At 42.1% G+C, this 19,635-nt stretch overlaps 2 protein-coding genes across 2 annotated transcripts; one reads left to right on the top strand and one right to left on the bottom strand.

The window, feature by feature from the left end:
- Window positions 1-1,079: 1,079 nt before the first annotated feature.
- On the bottom strand, window positions 1,080-3,515 carry LOC121840970 (trace amine-associated receptor 7a-like). The gene is made up of 2 exons (XM_042306374.1): window positions 3,444-3,515; window positions 1,080-1,952 (listed from the first exon to the last, which is right to left on the bottom strand). The coding sequence occupies exons 1-2, from the start codon at window positions 3,513-3,515 to the stop codon at window positions 1,080-1,082; spliced, it is 945 nt and encodes a 314-aa protein (XP_042162308.1).
- An 11,903-nt stretch (window positions 3,516-15,418) lies between these two features.
- LOC121840954 (trace amine-associated receptor 13c-like) lies at window positions 15,419-16,503 on the top strand. The gene has a single exon (XM_042306335.1). The coding sequence runs from the start codon at window positions 15,449-15,451 to the stop codon at window positions 16,406-16,408; it is 960 nt and encodes a 319-aa protein (XP_042162269.1). The 5' UTR covers window positions 15,419-15,448; the 3' UTR covers window positions 16,409-16,503.
- The last annotated feature ends 3,132 nt before the right edge of the window (window positions 16,504-19,635 follow it).

Raw genomic sequence — 19,635 nt, 5'->3', positions numbered from 1 at the left:
ATGCCTTCTCCAAGTCCTTCAAATCCAATCCATCCAAATCATTCTGAATCAACACCACATGTATCTTTTGATGAGAACACTGAGATAAGTAATGTCAGTGTATTGTTAAATCAAAGAAGCAATTACAACAATTGTACATACCATAAAAGTTGTTTATTAATGTATGAATAACCATCTTACAAGATAAATGTGGTGGTAATGAGACATTATTGTTGTGGAGTCGGAATAATCATTATAAATGATTTATTACAAAGTGTTATTATAAAGTGTTACCAATCTCTACATTCATTCTGACTCCACAGCATCTGAGAGAGCTGCTCTGGTGTGACCCCTGACCTGGCAGCAGTGATGTAGTGAGAGCGATGTAGTGAGAGTAGTGGTACTGTTCATTACCAGTATGTTGAAGTTGAAGTGCCTGCTGTGGTCACCTGCGCTGTTGCGCTTAATCACTAATGCATATAGTAGTTATTTATACATTTGAGAATACCTAACTGACTAACACTTAACACATGTGAAATGAATAAGGTGAGCAAACTGTAAATTCCTAACAAATGGTTTATTACTGAATGTTATTATTCAGTGTATACACAATTTCATATTCTTACCATTTACCATCAACTACTTATACAATACAGAATTTATTAAGACCTGGACGTTATCTGATATCATGAAGTAATGTACATGTGAACTTTACTTCACTTGATGAAGACGTTGTGTCACAATTGAGCCACTAGAGGGGGATGTTGAACAACATACAGAATGACTCAAAGTCCTCAAAATGTACTATTAGAACACTTACATACTATTTATCATTAAGTAACATGGAACAACCACAGCCTTAGGTATTTGGAGTACACAATCCACAATGACTACAATGTTTTTTCTAAACCAAGCTTATGCCTTCTCCAATTCATTCCAATCCAATCCAGACAAATCATTCTGTATCAACACCACATGTATCTATCATGACAACACTGAGATAAGTAATGTCAGTGTATAGTTACATGAAATAATTACAACAATTGTATTAAACCATATCAAACCGATGTTTGCTGAACTAGTGAATCATATTATAGGAACTATAAATGTCTTATCTTCAAAGTTAAAATAAGTTTAGCTGTCACTTTGAACCATGGATAAAAGAAAGCATAAATTATTGGATTCATTAAGGAATTAAAAAGTGCCAGATAGCTGGTGAAATATGATATTAAATGATCACCTATAACAGATAAAACAAAGTAAATAAATAGAGATGGAATCCAAGAAAGGAGATAGGTGAAAACAACAATACCTAGAGTTTTTGCTGCTTTTCTCTCAGACTTATTTGCCTGTACAGTTTTAACACCAGACACACTGGCAGCCTCTTTTGAAAATACCTTTCTGGCCTGTGATCTGGCCACCACAAAGATTTTCATATAAAGTGTTATAATAATAGAGCAAGGGACAACCATTATAAATACAACGTAAATTATATTAACCCAGGTTATTCCTTCAACAATAACACATTCTGTCAAACACCTACTGGGTGTCTGTACATTTACAAAGTTTTGTATAATAACAGCATCGTATATGCTGCAACAACACCAGGTGATGGATATACAACAGATAGTTCCTGTTATTGTTATTTTAGAGTGGTACAATAAGGGATCACACACAGCAACATAGCGGTCAATAGATATCAAGACCAAATTGCCAAGCGATAAAGTAGTACATAAAAAAGTAATGTAGAAATGAAACACACAGAAATATTCTCCAAAACCCCAGCATGGTTCCATTATTGCTACAGTCATTACTGGTATCACAATCAGTCCCACCAGGAGATCTGACGCAGCCAGAGAGAGAATGAGCAGGTTTGTTGGAGTGTGGAGCTGCTTGAAGTGAGAGATGGAGATGATCACCAGTAGGTTCAAAAATACTGTAACTGCTGAAATCAATGGCAACCTTAGGGCTGCCTAAGTATGGTTTCCAATCAGAGACAACGATCTCCCTGATTGAGAGCCAAACCTGGCCAAAACATAGAAATAAAGAAACATAGAAAAGAAAACATACAATGCCCACCCAAATCACACCCTGACCCAACCAAAATAGAGACATAAAAAGGCTCTCTCAGGTCAGGGCGTGACATTGGAAGATGCTGTTATCTTCTGCTGCTTCCATATTTTCTACGGCAGTATTCTGTAATGTACACGCAAGGAGTCAGGAACAGAAGGTAAGTTTAATGACGAGAAAAAGCAGATAAAGAAAACGGGGGACGCATACTGAAGGTGAACAAAACCATTACTGCCTGATTAATGGGGCTACTGGTTGTTGTATAAAAGGAGAGTAGTCAGGGTGGTGATTAAGTCCAGGTGTGTGCAACGATGAATGCCAGGTGTGTGCAATGTGGGTTGCCAGGACCGTTGGTTAGTGGGAGTAGGCGTGACAGTGTTATCATAATACGAACACAAGACAGGATGTTTAAGGAAATATATCTAACATTTAATTCACAAATACCTCTTATAACTACCCCTCCCGGATCCGGGAGAATTGCCATCATCTGACACTAATTAGCATAACGCAACGGACAAAAATATTACTAGAAAATATTCGGATTCAAGAAATCACAAGTGAAATATAGTGAAACACAGCTTAGCCTTTTGTTAATCACCCTGTCATCTCAGATTTTGAAATTATGCTTTACAGCCAAAGCAAGACAAGCATTTGTATACGTTTATCGATAGCCTAGCATAGCATTATGTCCAGCTAGCATTAGGCAACTTGGTCATGAAAATCAGAAAAGCAATCAAATTAAATCGTTTACCTTTGATGAGCTTCGGATGTTTTCACTCAAGAGACTCCCAGTTAGACAGCAAATGTTCATTTTGTCGCATAAAGATTATTTTTATAGCCGAAATACCTCCTTTTGTTCTTCACGTTTGGTTGAGAAATCCACCGGCAACTGCGGTCACGACAATGCCGAAAAATATTCCAAATTAGATCCATAATATCGACAGCAACATGGCAAACGTTTTTTATAATCAATCCTCAAGGTATTTTTCAAATATCTATTCGATAATATATCATAATGTTTAATCAAACACAACAGAACACTGGAACAAAACAAATAACGTGAATAAACGAAACAGTCCCGTGTGGCGACAAACACTGACATGGAAGACAAACACCCACGAAACACAGGTGAAAAAGGCTACCTAAGAATGATTCTCAATCAGAGACAACTAACGACACCTGCCTCTGATTGCGAACCATACTAGGCCGAACACAGAAACCAACATAGAAAAACAAACATAGACTGCCCACCGCAAATCACGCCCTGAACATACTTAACAAAGACAAAACAAAGGAACTAAGGTCAGAACGTGACAGTACCTTCCCCCAAAGGTGCGGACTCCGGCCGCAAAACCTGAACCTATAGGGGAGGGTCTGGGTGGGCGTCTGTCTACGGTGGCGACTCTGGCGCGAGAAGTGGACCCCACTTCACCATAGTTTTTGTCCGCCTCCTCAACCGCCCCCATGGCCTCTTACGAGCGGCGACCCCCGCCGCCGACCTCAGACTGGGGACCCTAGCAATGGGTCCCGAATGGACGGGAGATTCCTGCAGCGCCAGACAGGCGGGAGACTCCGGCAGCTCCGGACAGGCGGGAGACTCCGTCAGCTCCGGAGTGAAGGGCGATTCTGGCATTGCCGGCGTGACAGGCGGCTCTGGCAGCTCCTGGCTGACTGACGGCTCTAGCAGCTCCTGGCTGACTGACGGCTCTGGCAGCTCCTGGCTGACTGATGGCTCTGGCAGCTCCTGGCTAACTGACGGCTCTGGCAGCTCCTGGCAGACTGACGGCTCTGGCAGCTCCTGGCTGACTGATGGCTCTGGCAGCTCCTGGCTAACTGACGGCTCTGGCAGGTCCTGGCTGACTGACGGTTCTGGCAGCTCCTGGCTGACTGACGGCTCAGGACAGACTGGAGGCTCTGGCAGCTCAGGACAGACTGGCGGCTCTGGCAGCTCAGGACAGACTGGCAGCTCTGGCAATCAGGACAGACGGGAGACTCTGGCAACTCTGGACAGACGGGAGACTCTGGCAGCTCAGGACAGACGGGAGACTCTTGCAGCTCAAAAGCACGGTATATGATACAACAACACTAGGTGATGGAAATACAACACGTGATTTTTGTCGTTGTTATTTTAGAGTGGTACATTAAAGGATAACACACAGCAACATAGCCGTCTATAGATATCAAGACCAAATTGCCCAGAGATAAAGATGTACAAAAACAAGCAATGTAGATCTGAAACACACAGAAATATTCCCCAAAACCCCAGCATGGTTCCATTATTGCTACAGTCATTACTGGTATGACAATCAGTCCCACCAGTAGATCTGACGCAGCCAGAGAGAGGATGAGCAGGTTGGTTGTAGTGTGGAGCTGCTTGAAGTGAGAGATGGAGATGATCACCAGTAGGTTCAAAAATACTGTAACTGCTGAAATCAATGAGAAGATGTACAGTGTTATATAGAATGATGTTGATTGCAAAGCCTTTCTGCAAGAAGAGAGTCTGTGTTGAAAACAGTATTGAACATCTTTATGTTTCTCTATTTGTAATAAAAAGTAAAAATGCTGGAAGTCCTGCTCCTGCTTGGTCCTGTGTGTGACCCTGTCAGGTCCGCCTTCTGACAAACTCTGAGCTCTGCCTCTCTATTTATCCCTGAGTTACTGACAGAAATTATCCTCCTACACACACACACACACACACACACACACACACACACACACACACACACACACACACACACACACACACACACACACACACACACACACACACACACACACACACACACACACAGCACACAGCCACAGCCACAACAAAACATGTGGACACACAAAACAAGTGAACACACAAAGGTACAAATGGTTGGATAAACAAATAATTTGTGAAAGCCTTGTGTAATGTATGACAGGATTGGATGTTGCTGTGCCCACCTAGCCTTTCCTTCAGCCTGACTGATCGTTAGCGATGAGAGAAAAGGTACATTTACTCAACTGAGCATTTTAATGAGGAAAATATAGCATGGGTGATGTTTTGGTCTCTCAAAGGCTATTTTACATTTTAAACTGTGTAAGACGAACTATTTTGGGCGATGTCAGAGCTCAGTTTGGACCATAATCCAAAACCTCAGGACACATGATGGCACGCCTCATGTCAGCTTGCGGGCCCTAGTATAGTTGGAGACCAATGACCTTGCGCAGCTGGAGACCAATGACCTAGTGCTAGAGACTAAGGGCTGAAAAGGGTTGAGGACTTAGAACCTAGCACAGTGGCTTAGCATGGTGGGATAAGTAGCTGTTGGATGACTATGCCTGGAGACTGAGAACCTAAAACATCAAACTTTGGGACTAGTAAGGCAAGATGCTCTAACCCTGTTGGGATTGGCAACTGCCTAACAACTAAGGTAGATGTTCTGCAATCTGGGCAGGGCAGGAGACTGCAGACCTGCAAATGGAGAAGCTAACTTATGGCCTAGCATGGCAGGGGGCTCAAAGCCTGTTGGGATAGGGAACTGCCAAACAACTAAGGTAAGGGGCTGCGATCTGAGCTGGGCACGAGACTGCAGACCTGCAAACGGGGCATCTAATTTATGGCCTAGCATGGCAGGATACACTAGACCTACTTGAGGGTCAGAACATACTTTGCCTACTTGGATGGCATGGGACTATATGCCTGACTCTACTGGGAAGGAAGGGAACCAGGAAGGAGGGGAACTCTGACCCTTCAAGGAAGGAAGGGATCTGTAAACCTACCCAGAAGGGACTGAACTCTAAACCTAACATGGATGCAGGATACACTGGACTTACTTGAGGGGCAGGACACTCAAAGCCTGGTCACTTTACACCTGCCAGGAATGTCCGAAACTGTAACTCTAATGTGGAGCGGGAGTCTCCTTAACTCTGGCTAGTCGAGGAGCTGGCTGAGAAGGGTGCAGACCTTGGTGTAGAGGACTGTGCTCTCTGGATTTCATATACTTTGTAGCTAGGATGCTCTGGGGAGCAGAAGTGGACCTGACGCTCCTCTGCCTCTGGCCGGGGGGGGGCCTGGAGGGACGTCAGTCGGGAGAGTGGCTGGATCACCTCGGAGGGAGGTGGCAGTGCCGACGTTCTGGCAGACACAACTTAGACTCCAGCCGGGGGGCCTGCAGCGACGAAGATCTGTTAAATTGCTGGGCCATCGGGATGTAGTGGGGGTCCCAATGGTCACGTGGAGATGGTGAGCGCTCAGGCTGGGAGGTCCTGGAGTAGCGTCTCTTGGAAGTAGCCTGGCCGACTCGGGTAGTACCGGCAGTGATGGCACTCTTATGAGAGTGAATTTTGCTCCAGTCGGGGAGGCCTAGAGCTGTGGTGGTCAGGAGAGTAGCAGCGGTACCAGAGCTCCAGTCGGGGAGGCCTAGAGCTGTGGTGGTCAGGAGAGTAGCGGCGGTACCAGAGCTCCAGTCGGGGAGGCCTAGAGCTGTGGTGGTCAGGAGAGTAGCGGCGGTATCAGAGCTCCAGTCGGGGAGGCCTAGAGCTGTGGTGGTCAGGAGAGTAGCGGCGGTACCAGAGCTCCAGTCGGGGAGGACTAGAGCTGTGGTGGTCAGGAGGGTAGCGGCGGTACCAGAGCTCCAGTCGGGGAGGACTAGAGCTGTGGTGGTCAGGAGAGTAGCGGCGGTACCAGAGCTCCAGTCGGGGAGGCCTAGAGCTGTGGTGGTCAGGAGAGTAGCGGTGGTACCAGAGCTCCAGTCGGGGAGGACTAGAGCTGTGGTGGTCAGGAGGGTAGCGGCGGTACCAGAGCTCCAGTCGGGGAGGACTAGAGCTGTGGTGGTCAGGAGAGTAGCGGCGGTACCAGAGCTCCAGCCGGGCAGGCCTAGAGCTGTGGTGGTCAGGAGAGTAGCGGTGGTACTGGAGCTCCAGTGGCGGTGACTCAGGCTGGGAGGGCCTAGAGTACGCCCTCCTGAGTACGCCCTCCTCATCTCTTGCTGCTCATGATGTAGGAACTCATATTCCTTCTTCAGCTCCCAACATGTGAGGGTGTGGTCACTCCCTGAGCACTGAGGAGGCCTGGAGCAGAGCTGGTGGTCTCTTAGATGAGAGAGGTGTGTAGGCAACTCATCTTCCTTAGGTGAATGCTGGCTTCTTGTGGGGGTGTGGGCTGAGTTGGGTGGTGACAGCAGCCTCAAAACAACAAACTGCAAATGCATCCAGCAAGTTTGTAGAGTCACGAGCTTGATGTAGTCATTGCATGCAAGGAATATGGGACAAAATAGTGACCTTTTGACTACTTTATTTGTAAGAATCTTTAAAAGGTGTCAATAATTTTTACCCTTACCTTTTTGGGAGAAAACAAAAATCACTGAGCAATTGCATGAGTATAAAATAATATAATTACACTACTTTTTAAATTACTTATTTTATACAGTCATTATTTATCTGTATCAATGCTGTCAATCCCTTCAGGCCCCACTGTATCTGCTACTGTAAATAAGTATGAACATAAAATATATATTTATTGATTTCTTGTTTTGATCATTTGTGTAGAGACATTCTACTGCACTGTTGGATCTAGCAACAAAATCAGTTTGCTGCACCTCCCATAACACCTGCAGATCTGTGTATGTGACCAATAAACTTCCATTTTTTATATTTTTCATCTAGTTTGTTGTTTTTCTGTCAGATTCCAGAGGGTTCTTTTAGCACTATATTCCCATATAATTTATTGTCCATTTGCATGGAAATTCATTTAGAGACATCAGAGAGCATAAAAATGCACAAACACAACACAGTATATTACATGCTGCACGGAAAACTGTAACGCTAGTACACAAGTCACACATTTACATATTCACATATTATTCAAAACATGCAGGGCTCTGTCATAATGACACTTATATCACTCTACCAATTAAAGGTGTCAAACACAAACACATCTAATACACTGTCATTTTTATTTAATGTATTCATACAGGGTGGGTCACCATTGAGACCAAGGTTTCATTTATAAGGAAGCCTTGTAAACATGAACATACAATATATACAAGATCAATCAAAGCAAACTCTCAAAATCTGGTGCCAGGTAGCCTAGCTGTTTAAATGTTGGGCCAGTAAGAGAGAGGTCAGTGTTTCAAATCCCGGAGCCGACTAGGTGAAAAATCTGTCGATGTGCCCTTGAGCAAGGCACTCAACCCTAATTGTTCTTGTAAGTCGCTCTGGATAAGAGCGTCTGCTAAATGACAGACAAAAATACATATTTCACCTCTGAATAATTCTTAGAGAGCATCAGCAAAACTCAACCTGTGCACTGTGACTGATGTCACTGGGACTATATTGTCTCTACTGTGCAACTCTTTAATGATGTTAGTTTAACTTGGTTAAGTTTCTGACACGAGGGGGTCCTGTTATCACCTGTATGCAAGGTTCTGGAACAATGAGGTCATAAACTCTAAGGAATTCTACCAATTAAAGGTGTTGGAGACACACAAATTCCTCCAGGGCCCTAATAAGGCCCCAATACAGCATAAACATTCAAACCTGTAGTGAACCTAAGTACAGCTCTATTGTCATTTGGGTGAGTACAACTTCCATTAGGCCTCAGCCTCAGTACAACCCTCACCCCTAAACTAGTATTCCATGCACAGGTAAAGAACTCCACCTCTGAATTGAGACTCTGTGGTATCCTGAGTGGAAAACCAACATCTTAACCAATAGTCCAAGAGAAAAGTCCTTCCTGGCCTGAGTTTGACACTGATTTAGAAGTACCAGGCAGGGCTACCTCATCATGAGAGCATGAGTCTAACTCACCTCTGCTACACATTTTCCATCTAATCAATTACCAGATAGGGGGTTGCATTAATCAAGAGACTCATGAAGAGGTAGGTTTTCAGACTTAACCTCCCTAACCTCACTCAAGTCTCAAGTCTACACCCTTTCAATAGTGTTTTTGAAAAATAACAAGACATTTTCACAAGTACAGAACTGAAATTAAATGTTTTATACATGGCCTCTCTGAGTTGGCACATCCTGATTTCATGGGGCATGATCCAGGATCAACACATATATAATATGATCCAGGGTCAATATAGACATATCTTACATGCCAAAAGACTCTGGTGTGACCCCTGACCAGGCAGCAGTGATGTAGTGAGAGTAGTGGTAGTGAGAGTAGTGGTAGTGAGAGTAGTAGTAGTTTTCATAACCAATATGTTGAGGTTGAAGTGTCCGCTGCGGTCTCCTGCTCTGTTGTGTTTCCATCGTTCAGCCAGGTGATAACAGGAAGAGGGATGTCACAGGTTAGATACACAGGGTTGTTCACCACCACAATCACATGTTCTGGGACCTAGTTCTGACCACAGATAATGGGGAAACTGGAGGGACAAAACACACATACTGTGTATTAAAACACACACACACACACCTACATGTTGTAGTATTCTGAGGTTGTTGTTTACGTACCATGTACCTCCAGGCTGTACTCCTTGTGTAGATGGCTGTGTTATCTTCTTTAGAGCACATATGTGAGTTTTGCAGTAATGTGTCACATCGATTGCAGCCCGGGTTGGTGCTGCATCACTGACCCTGGGTTGTGGCTAATTGTGTGGAGTTGCCTAGAGGTTAGCGATTATGCCCTTAAAGGGAAATTACACTCAAAAACTATCTTTAGTTTTTTTTTTACTAGTCCACTGTTGATACAGTCCCAAAATGATTTGAGTGTCTCATGTCAACTTTTCAAGATATTTGACTTTCAAGAATCAAAGTCTCACCGGCCACATCATCATGCAGTTTGATGATGCCTTTTGCATCATACAATATTTTGCCGATTAGGCCTGACTTGCAGTCGGCGTTCCAATTCATACCAAAGGTTTTCGATGTGGTCGAGGTCAGGGCTCTGTGTAGGCCAGTCAGGTTCTTCCACACCTATCTTGACAAACCTATTGCTGAATGGACCTCACTTTGTGCACAGGGGCATTTTCATGCTGTTACAGGAAATGGCTTTCCCCAAACTGTTGAAACAAAGTCTAGAATGTCATTGTATGCTGTAGTGTTAAGATTTCCCTTCAATGTATCTAAGGGGTCATGCTCAAACCATGAAAAACAGCCCCAGATAATTTTCCTTCCTCCACCAAACTATACAGTTGCAACTACGCATTGGGGCAGGAAGCGTTCTCATGGCATCCGCCACGTTTCCTCCAAACGTGAAGCTTGGCATTCAGAGCAAGAGTTCAATCTTGGTATCATCAGACCAGAGAATCTTGTTTCTCATGGTCTAAGAGTACTTAATGTGCCTTTTGGCAAACCCCAAAACTGTCAAGTGCCAAATCCAGATTTGTCACTCCAGAGAATTCCTTTTTCACTGCTACAAAGTCCAATGGTGGCGTGCTTTACATCACACGAGCCACACGAGGCATTGTGCATGGTGATTTTAGGACTGTGTGCTGCTGCACGGCAATGGAAACCCTTTCATGAAGCTCCTTGTTACGGATACAGTTATCTTGTGTGTGTATCCTGTGTGTGTGTTTCTTTTCTCTCATCACTCCCCAATCAGTCAACAATCAATCATCAATCAGAAGACACACCTCCTCCTATTTCCTACCCTATCACAGTTCCTTCCCCATGGTTTAAAAACCCCATCATTTGTTTGCTCTAGAGCTCAATCTCTCTGTAAATGCCATGTCTGTAGATCTCTGTGTTTCACTCTTGCTTTGTGTCTTAACCTCTTTTTGTTTGAGCACCTCCATAGCCCTTTGTCATCACCTGTGAGTATTGTTTTTGGTTATGGTGTTTGTTTGTTGCTGGTGGGAAAAGGGGGAAACCAAGACAAGTCGCCCATGGGCATACACTACCCGTAGGTGAACTTTGTTAAATACACTAGTTAGAACTGGGCGGACCACCCACTGTATTTTTGGTTAGTTAGTTAGCTGTTGTTAAAGTAGGCTAGTCTAGCTTAGGGGTGTTTTTGTATATTTATTGTTTCTTTCCTTGGGTCCAGCTCAGCCCCTTTTCCTGCCCCCCCCATTACTGTGTGTTTATAAATAAACCTGGAGTTTGACAGTAGATTTCTGTTGTCGTGGTTATTTCGTTCACACTTTTACTTTGTCACAATAATAATTTGCATGAGTTATGTTACGGGTCTCATTTCCATCCCCCTAGACTGTCGGGCCAAAAGGGATTTGTAACACTCCTGACGAACAGTTATTATGCTGACGTTGCTTCCAGAGGCAGTCTGGAACTCGGTAGTGAGTGTTGTAGCCGAGGACAGAGTTCCTGCCTTCCCAGGTCTGTGAGCTTGTGTGTCCTACCACTTCGTGGCTGTGACATTGTTGCTCCTAGATGTTTCCATTGAACAATAACAGCACTTACAGTTGAACGGGGTAGCTCTAGCAGGGCAGAAATTTGACGAACTGACTTGTTGGAAAGGTGGCATCCTATGACGGTGCCACGTTGAAAGTCACTTCGCTCTTCATTTAGCCCATTCTACTGCCAATGTTTGGCTATGGAGATTGCATGGCTGTGTGATCGAGTTCTTTAACTATCAGCAACGGGTGTGGCTGAAATAGCCAGATCCACTAATTTGAAGGAGTGTCCCTAGACTTTTGTATGTCTTTGACCAACATATATATATTTGTATTCCCAATCATGTGAAATCCATAGGACTAATGAATTAGTTTAAATTGACTGTAACTATGTATGTCAAGCCCTGACCATAGAGAGCTGTTTATTCTCTGTTGGTTGGGGCGTGATAGTGACTAGGGTGGGTCATCTAGGTGATTAATGGTTTATGTTGGCCTGGTATGGTTCCCAATCAGAGATTGGCTGTTTATCGTTGTCTCTGATTGGGGATCATATTTAGGCAGCCAATTCCTCATTTGTGATTTGTGGGATCTTGTCTATGGATAGTTGCATGTTGGAACTATTATTAGTTTTGTTTGTGTTTTATTGTTTTGTTTGGTGAGAACTCTACTCACGCTGCGCCTTGGTCCAATCATTATGACGATTGTGACACTCTAAGCAGTATTCATACCCCTTGACTTTTTCCACATTTTGTTACGTTACAGCATTATTCGAAAATGTATTAATTATTATTTTGTATTTATTTTCTCTCATCAATCTACACACAATACCCCATAAACCGTTAATTTTTGTAAATTTGCAGGTATTAATAAAAACAGAAATACTTACATAAGTATTCAGACCCTTTGGTATGAGACATGAAATTGAGCTAAGGTGCATCCTGTTTCCATTGATGATCCTTGATGTTTCTACAACTTGATTGGAGTCCACATGTGGTATATTCAATTGATTGGACATGAGTTGACAGTTGACAGTGCATGTCAGAGCAGAAACCAATCCATGAAGTCGAAGGAATTGTCCGTAGTGCGCCGAGACAGGATTGTGTCAAGGCACAGATCTGGGGAATACCACAAAGACTCTTCCTATAGCTGGCCGTCCGGCCAAACTGAGCAATCGGGGGAGAAGGGCCTTGATCAAGATTCTCTGGTCTGATGATACCAAGATTGAACTCTTTGCTCTGAACGCCAATTGTCACGTTTTGAGGAAACCTGGCCCCATCCCTGTGGTGAAGCATGGTGGTGGAGGAATCATGCTGTGGGGATGTTTTTCAGTGGCAAGGACTGGGAGACTAGTCAGGACTGAGGGAAAGATGAATGGAGCAAATTAAAGAGAGATCTTTGATTAAACCTGCTCCAGAGCGCTCAGGACCTCAGACTGGGGCGATAGTTCACCTAACATCAGGACAATGACCCTAAGCACATAGCCAAGACAACTCAAGAGTGGCTTCGGGACAGGTCCCTGAATGTCCTTAACTTGCTCTGCCATCGGCTTAAAGCCGATAGAACATCTATGGAGAATCCTGAAAATAGCTGTGCAGCGACGCTGCCCATTCAACCTGAATGAGCTTGGGAGGATCTGCAGAGCAAAATGGGATAAACACCCCTAATACAGGTGTGCCAAGCATGTAGCGTCATACCCTGTAATCGCTGCCAAAGGTGCTTCAACAAGGTACTGAGTAAAGGGTCTGAATACTTATGTAAATTTCAGTTTTAAATGTTTTATAAATTTGCCAAAAACATAAAACCATTTTTTTCTTCATCAGGTTAGAAGTTGATGTTACTCTTCAATAACACAGACCACAAAACAAATCAAGGGGAGGAAATAGGTTTATTCAAAGAGGACAAATCATAGATGTTATGCTGAGAGGTAGATGTTCATTCTCCCCTGTCCTCAGTGATTCTCTCCACAGAACAAAGAGAGGATGTTGTTTTATAACCCAACCCTAACCTGTGGTTGACCAATTAGAATGTCTTGCAATAAAACTGGGCCAATAGCCACATAACAGGTATCCAGTTTCAGGCTCAACGCCCAGACAAAATCTTTCCATGTCTCTGACCCAATGATCATTAACTCCCTATTACAGAAAAACACTATTTCCATTGATCGTTGATTTCCTCTTGACCGTTAGTCCTCTGTGTTGTGTATTATCTTTAAATATTCTTACAGTCATGATGGTGTATTGTGAGTAGATTGATTAGGAGGAAAAAAATAATTAAACATTTTTCAGAATAGGGCTTTAATGTAAGAACATGTGGAAAAAGTCAAGGGCTCTGATTAATTTCCGAATGCACTGTATCTGTTTTTCAGTTTAGAAACAACTTATGTATCCACTCCTGACCCCTCCTGTCTCAGCCTCCAGTATTTATGCTGCAGTAGTATATGTGTTGGGAGGCTAGGGTCAGTCTGTTATATCTGAAGTATTTCTCCTGTCTTATCTGGTGTCCTGTGTGAATTTAGGTATGCTCTCTCTTTCTCTCTTTCTTTCTTTCTTTCTCTCTCTCTGAGGACCTGTCATATAACCATGCCTCAGGACTACCTGGCATGATGACTCCTTGCTGTCCCCAGTCCACCTCCCGTGCTGCTGCTCCAGTTTCAACTGTTCTGCCTGCGGATATGGAACCCTGACCTGTTGACCGGACGTGCTACTTGTCCCAGACCTGCTGTTTTCAACTCTCTAGAAACAGCAGGAGCGGTGGAGATACTCTCAATGATCGGCTATGAAAAGAAAACTGACATTTACTCCTGAGGTGCTGACTTGTTGCACCCTCGACAACTACAGTGATTATTATTATTTGACCATGCTGGTCATTTATGAACATTTGAACATCATGGCCATGTACTGTTATAATCTCCACCGGCACAGCCAGAAGAGGACTGGCCACCCCTCATAGCCTGGTTCCTCTCTAGGTTTCTTCCTATGTTTTGGCATTTCTAGGGAGTTTTTCCTAGCCACCCTGCATTGCTTGCTGTTTGGGGTTTTAGGCTGGGTTTCTGTACAGCACTTTGTGGCATCAGCTGATGTAAGAAGGGCTTTATAAATAAATATATTTGATTTGAACAAACAAGATGAACTGGCACAGACAGACAGGAAACACAGGTATAAATACACAGAGGATAATGAGGAAGAAGGGAGACACCTGGAGGGGGGTGGACATAATCACAAAGACAGGTGAAACAGATCAGGGTGTGGCACAAACAGGCAAAATGTCAGTATAGAGACAAAGTGGAGTCGGAATTCAGCGTCTCAGACAAGTGATGTAATAATAATTCAGTTCAGATCAACATTTTTATAGTCTATGGAATGTTCCTATGGAATGCCACTATTTTGATTTGCTATTAGCATGTACACCATAAACTTATACTATCTCATCAACTTCCCTACTGTCAACCTTCCTACACACTGACCAGCTGACTTGTGGCGTGCCATCATGCCGGGGCGGCAGCGTAGCCTAGTGGTTAGAGCGTTGGACTTAGTAACCGGAAGGTTGCGAGTTCAAACCCCCGAGCCGACAAGGTACAAATCTGTCGTTCTGCCCCTGAACAGGTAGATAACCTATTGTTCCCAGGCCATCATTGAAAATAAGAATATGTTCTTAACTGACTTGCCTGGTTAAAAAAAGGTAAAAAAATAAAATACATTTTAAAAAATTCCTGAGCTTGTGGCTTATGGTCCAAAATGAGCTCTGACATCGCCCAAAACATTTAGTCTTACACAGTTTCCCATGTAATAGCCTTTGAGTGACCTCACCAATACTATATTTTCCATATTAAAATGCTCAGTTGAGTAAATGTACCTTTTCTATCATCTCTGACTGTCAGTAAGGCTGAATGACAGGCCAGCTGGGCACAGCAACATCCAATCCTGTCATACATTACATCATGCTTTCACAAATTATTTGTTTATCTAACCGTTTGTTAGTGTGTGTTGATGTGGATGTGCACAGAGAGGCTCCTGGGAGGAGTGTCAGTAGCTCAGGGATAAATAGAGAGGCAGAGCTCAGAGTTAGTCAAAAGGCGGACATGAGAAGGTCACACACAGAACCAAGCAGGAGCAGCAGGACCTCAGCATTTGTTACAAATGGAGAAATATGAAGATGTTCAATACTGTTTTCAAGACAGAAACTCTTCTTGCAGAAAGGCTTTGCTATCACCATCTATCTATATAACACTGTACATCTTCTTCTCATTGATTTCAGCAGTTACAGTATTTTTGAACCTACTGGTGATCATCTCCATCTCTCACTTCAAGCAGCTCCACACTCCAACCAACCTGCTCATCCTCTCTCTGGCTGTGTCAGATCTACTGGTGGGACTGATTGTGATACCAGTAGTGACTGTAGCATTAATGGAAACATGCTGGGGTTTTGGAGAATATTTCTGTGTGTTTCAGATCTACATTACTTTTTTATGTACTTCTTTATCTCTGGGTAATTTGGTCTTGATATCTATTGACCGCTATGTTGCTGTGTGTGATCCCTTATTGTACCACTCTAAAATAACAACAACAAGAATGATGTGTTGTATATCTATTACCTGGTGTTGTTGTGTCATCTACCGTGCTGCTATTGTAAAAAACTTTGTCAATGTACAGGTACCCAGTAGGTGTTTGAAAGAATGTTTTATTGTTGAAGGGTTAATCTGGGTTAATATCATCGACCTTGTAATTACAATGGTTGTCCCGTGTTCTATTATTATGACACTTTATATGAAAATCTTTGTGGTGGCCAGATCACAGGCCAGAAATGTTTTTTCAAAAGAGTCTGCCAATGTGTCTGGTGTTAAAACTATACGGGCAAATAAGTCTGAGAGAAAAGCAGCAAAAACTCTTTCTATTGTTGTTTTCAACTATTTCAATTGTTGGATTCCATTTCTGTTTGTTTTCTTTTTTACTTTTGTAATTGACAATTTATTATCAGTTATCATCGGCTTTCTGCCTCTTGTTAATTCCTTAATTAATCCAATCATTTATGCTTTCTTTTATCCATGGTTCAAAGTGACAGCTAAACATATTTTAACTCTGAACTTAAGGCGTTCATAGTACAAATGTTTTCATAGTACATGTGTTAGCTAGGGATGGGGGAAAAGTGTGACACCAATCAGTCCACCGAGGACTGGAATTGCCCTTCTAGTGTCTAGTGGCTCACTTCAACAAGTGCAGTAACATTTAAATGTACAATATGCATGATATCAGATAACATCCAAGTATAACTCTATGGTGTATTGTGTAAGTAGTTGATGGTCAAATTTAAGAATATGCAACTCTGGGTAACACTTTATAATAGCATTCAGTAATAAACCATTTGTAAGGCATTTACAGTTTGCTCACCATTTATTTATCATTACTTCCACATTTGTTAAATGTTAGTCAGTTAGGTATTATTACATGTATAAATAACTACTCTATACACTAATGATTCAACACAACAGCTCAGGAAACCACAGCAGACACTTTAACCTAAACATACTGGGTATGAACACTACCACTTCTCTCACTACCACCACTCTCATTACATCACTGCTGCCAGGTCAGGGGTCACACCAGAGCAGCTCTCAGATGATGTGGAGTCAGAATGAATATAGAGATTAGTAAGACTTTATAATAACACTTTGTAATAAAGAATGTATAATGGATTAGTAAATAGTTTATTAATCATTCATGTATCATTACTCTCACATTTGTTTTAGTAAGTTAGTTATTCACACATTTATAAACAACTTTTATAATCTGTAATAGTGAATCATAAGGTCCTCCAGAAGATGTTTAATGAATTAATTTATAAACCATGTACTAATCATTAGTAAAGTAGTTTTGCAGTCTCTAATCTAAAGTGAGGACTATTCATACTTTCTTAATACTTTATAAATGTTTTGAACAGTGTAATAAATGTAATACTTAGTGAAGTAGTTTTTCCCCTAATCTAAAGTGAAGACTAGACTTTATAAATGTGTTGAACAGTGACCAGTGTATTTTATCACAAGAAGATGGACATGCTATTGATAGATATTCCAGTACTACCTGATGACACATAAGGTCTCAAAACGACCCAGAACATATCAATGGTTAAACAATAAGCAAACAACACAGAGGATGTTAAAGGAAATATATTGAACATTTTATTCCAAAACAGTCACACTGTTGTAGTAGTGTGCTGACTTATTAAGTAATGTGTTTGTCTGAAAATGATGACATTCTTGTCTGTTGGCAGTGACTACCAAAACCAAAGTGTGGGTTGCAGTCAATCATTAGAGCAGTTCATAGACTGCTTACACGGTAATGGAACCAATATCTAAATATATAATTTAACTGAACATTACATTTAAAGGGTCAATACCTTTAATACACTGCAAGTGAAGTTTTCCAAAAACGTATGACTCTCTTCAAATGAGGGGGGCATGTCCAAAATGCTGGAGTAAAAAGCCCAGTTTAAAAACAGTTTTTCTGCAGAGCTTTAAACACACTGGGCACAAACTTGTTGAATCAGCTTTGTTTCTTTTTGAAACAACATGGAGTAGACATTGAATTGACGTCTGTGCCCAGTGGGCAGGGATTGTTTTCAGTATGTGCAGTGGCCATAGGATGGCAGTATAGTTCCCAATCTGTGACTGACAGGTATAATATGACTCATTCTATATGAAAGAGAAGTATGTCTGTTCTATAAAGTGAATTTCTATCTGTACATTCTATGTCAGGTGAAAAGTGTTTCTGTATCAAACTGAGAAAAGACCATCTGTCTGAATAATACCAACGCCTTTTCATTACAGGAGACTCACTGAATATAAGGGTTTTATTATGAGTGATAGAAAACAAATGAAGCACAAAACATTGCAAACAAACCTTTCCTTAAATATACTCCACCAACCACCCACTTTCTTCAAGTTAACCTTAAAAGTCCTGAGACCCCAGCAAAAAAGTGTCTGCAGGATGGTGTGGTTGGTGCCGCTCAGCGGTAACAGGCACTTTCCGTGGCAGGAGGTGGCCAGGTAGCCTTGCGGTGGGATGATGTAGACCTGCCAGAACCACGTTCTTGAAGTCGATGTAGAGGGGACAGGCCTACACACATGACTGGGCGTCACCGGGAAGTAGACAGCGCTCCTCTAGCGTTGGCTAGCTTGCTAACTACTTCCAGACACATGATGAGAGAGCACCCCACTCTGACCACTTTACTCGGCCTAGCAGAGCTAGTTGGGCTGTTTTCATGTTATCCAGAGCGTTGGTGACTACAACTGTGCTGCTGGCAACAATTGAATTATGCTTTTTTGACAATGTTTACTGTCACCGGCCATATTCAATGGGTGTTGAGCGTTTGTATATTCGTCAAACAATCTATTGAAATTGTTACTTTCATGGTGGAGTCTATTGTTTAGAAATGTAGCAAGCTAGCTAAATGAACACTGTGTGAATCAGCAGGTAGCTGAACAACCAGCAAGCTAACAGTACACTATAACTTTGAAATGAAGTGACTTTCTGACTAAATTAGAAACGCGTAATATCTGAAAATGTAGCTATCCAGACTATCTTACCCGTCCGTATACAGTACCGGTCAAATGTTTTAGATATTCATTCAAGGGTTTTTCTATATTTTACAATGTTCTACATTGTAAAATAATAGTGAAGACATCATGAAATAACACGTAAGGAATCATGAAGTAACCAAAACAGTTTTCATAAATGAATACACCTTATGAATAAAGTCTCCCCCCACATTTTGATGAAGTCATAAGTATTTGGACAACATCACTTGTAGTTTATTAAAGGTAGTAACCTTTTAGATGTAATGTATGTGTTTTGATATTGTTTCCCTTACCCTGTAAGCAGTCTATGAACTGCTCTAATGAGTGACTGCAACAATCCCTCACCTAACGTTTTAGGGGGAGAGCAATTCTTTATGAGGTCATCATTTCTCATCATTGTACCGACAGATATAGCCCATTGAATATCACTGTAGAATAGGCATAAAATGCATTCTCCAATTGCAACATCTGCCTATGCCAAAGCACAGACCTTTTGTCTCAAGAAAAATGTATATTTGTATATTTATTTGTAATACCGTCCCAGACAGTTAGGCATACCTAATTTCAAAATAGGACATCACTGTCAACGGTGATGATAATTCGTCACGTCCTAAATGCATGTCAATCAATGATGTCAATCATTTTCATGGGAATATGCATATATATATCTTCTTGAATTAGTTATTTTAATATTTATTTAGTGTGTCGTTTTCATAGAATTTTGTGGTAATTAACTAGAATTAATTTAGAATT

This window comes from Oncorhynchus tshawytscha, linkage group LG26 (assembly GCF_018296145.1).
Source record: "Oncorhynchus tshawytscha isolate Ot180627B linkage group LG26, Otsh_v2.0, whole genome shotgun sequence".
In the NCBI taxonomy this organism is placed as follows: domain Eukaryota; kingdom Metazoa; phylum Chordata; class Actinopteri; order Salmoniformes; family Salmonidae; genus Oncorhynchus; species Oncorhynchus tshawytscha.
Note: the sequence above shows the minus strand (reverse complement) of the source record. Positions and strands in the feature narration are given on the sequence as shown.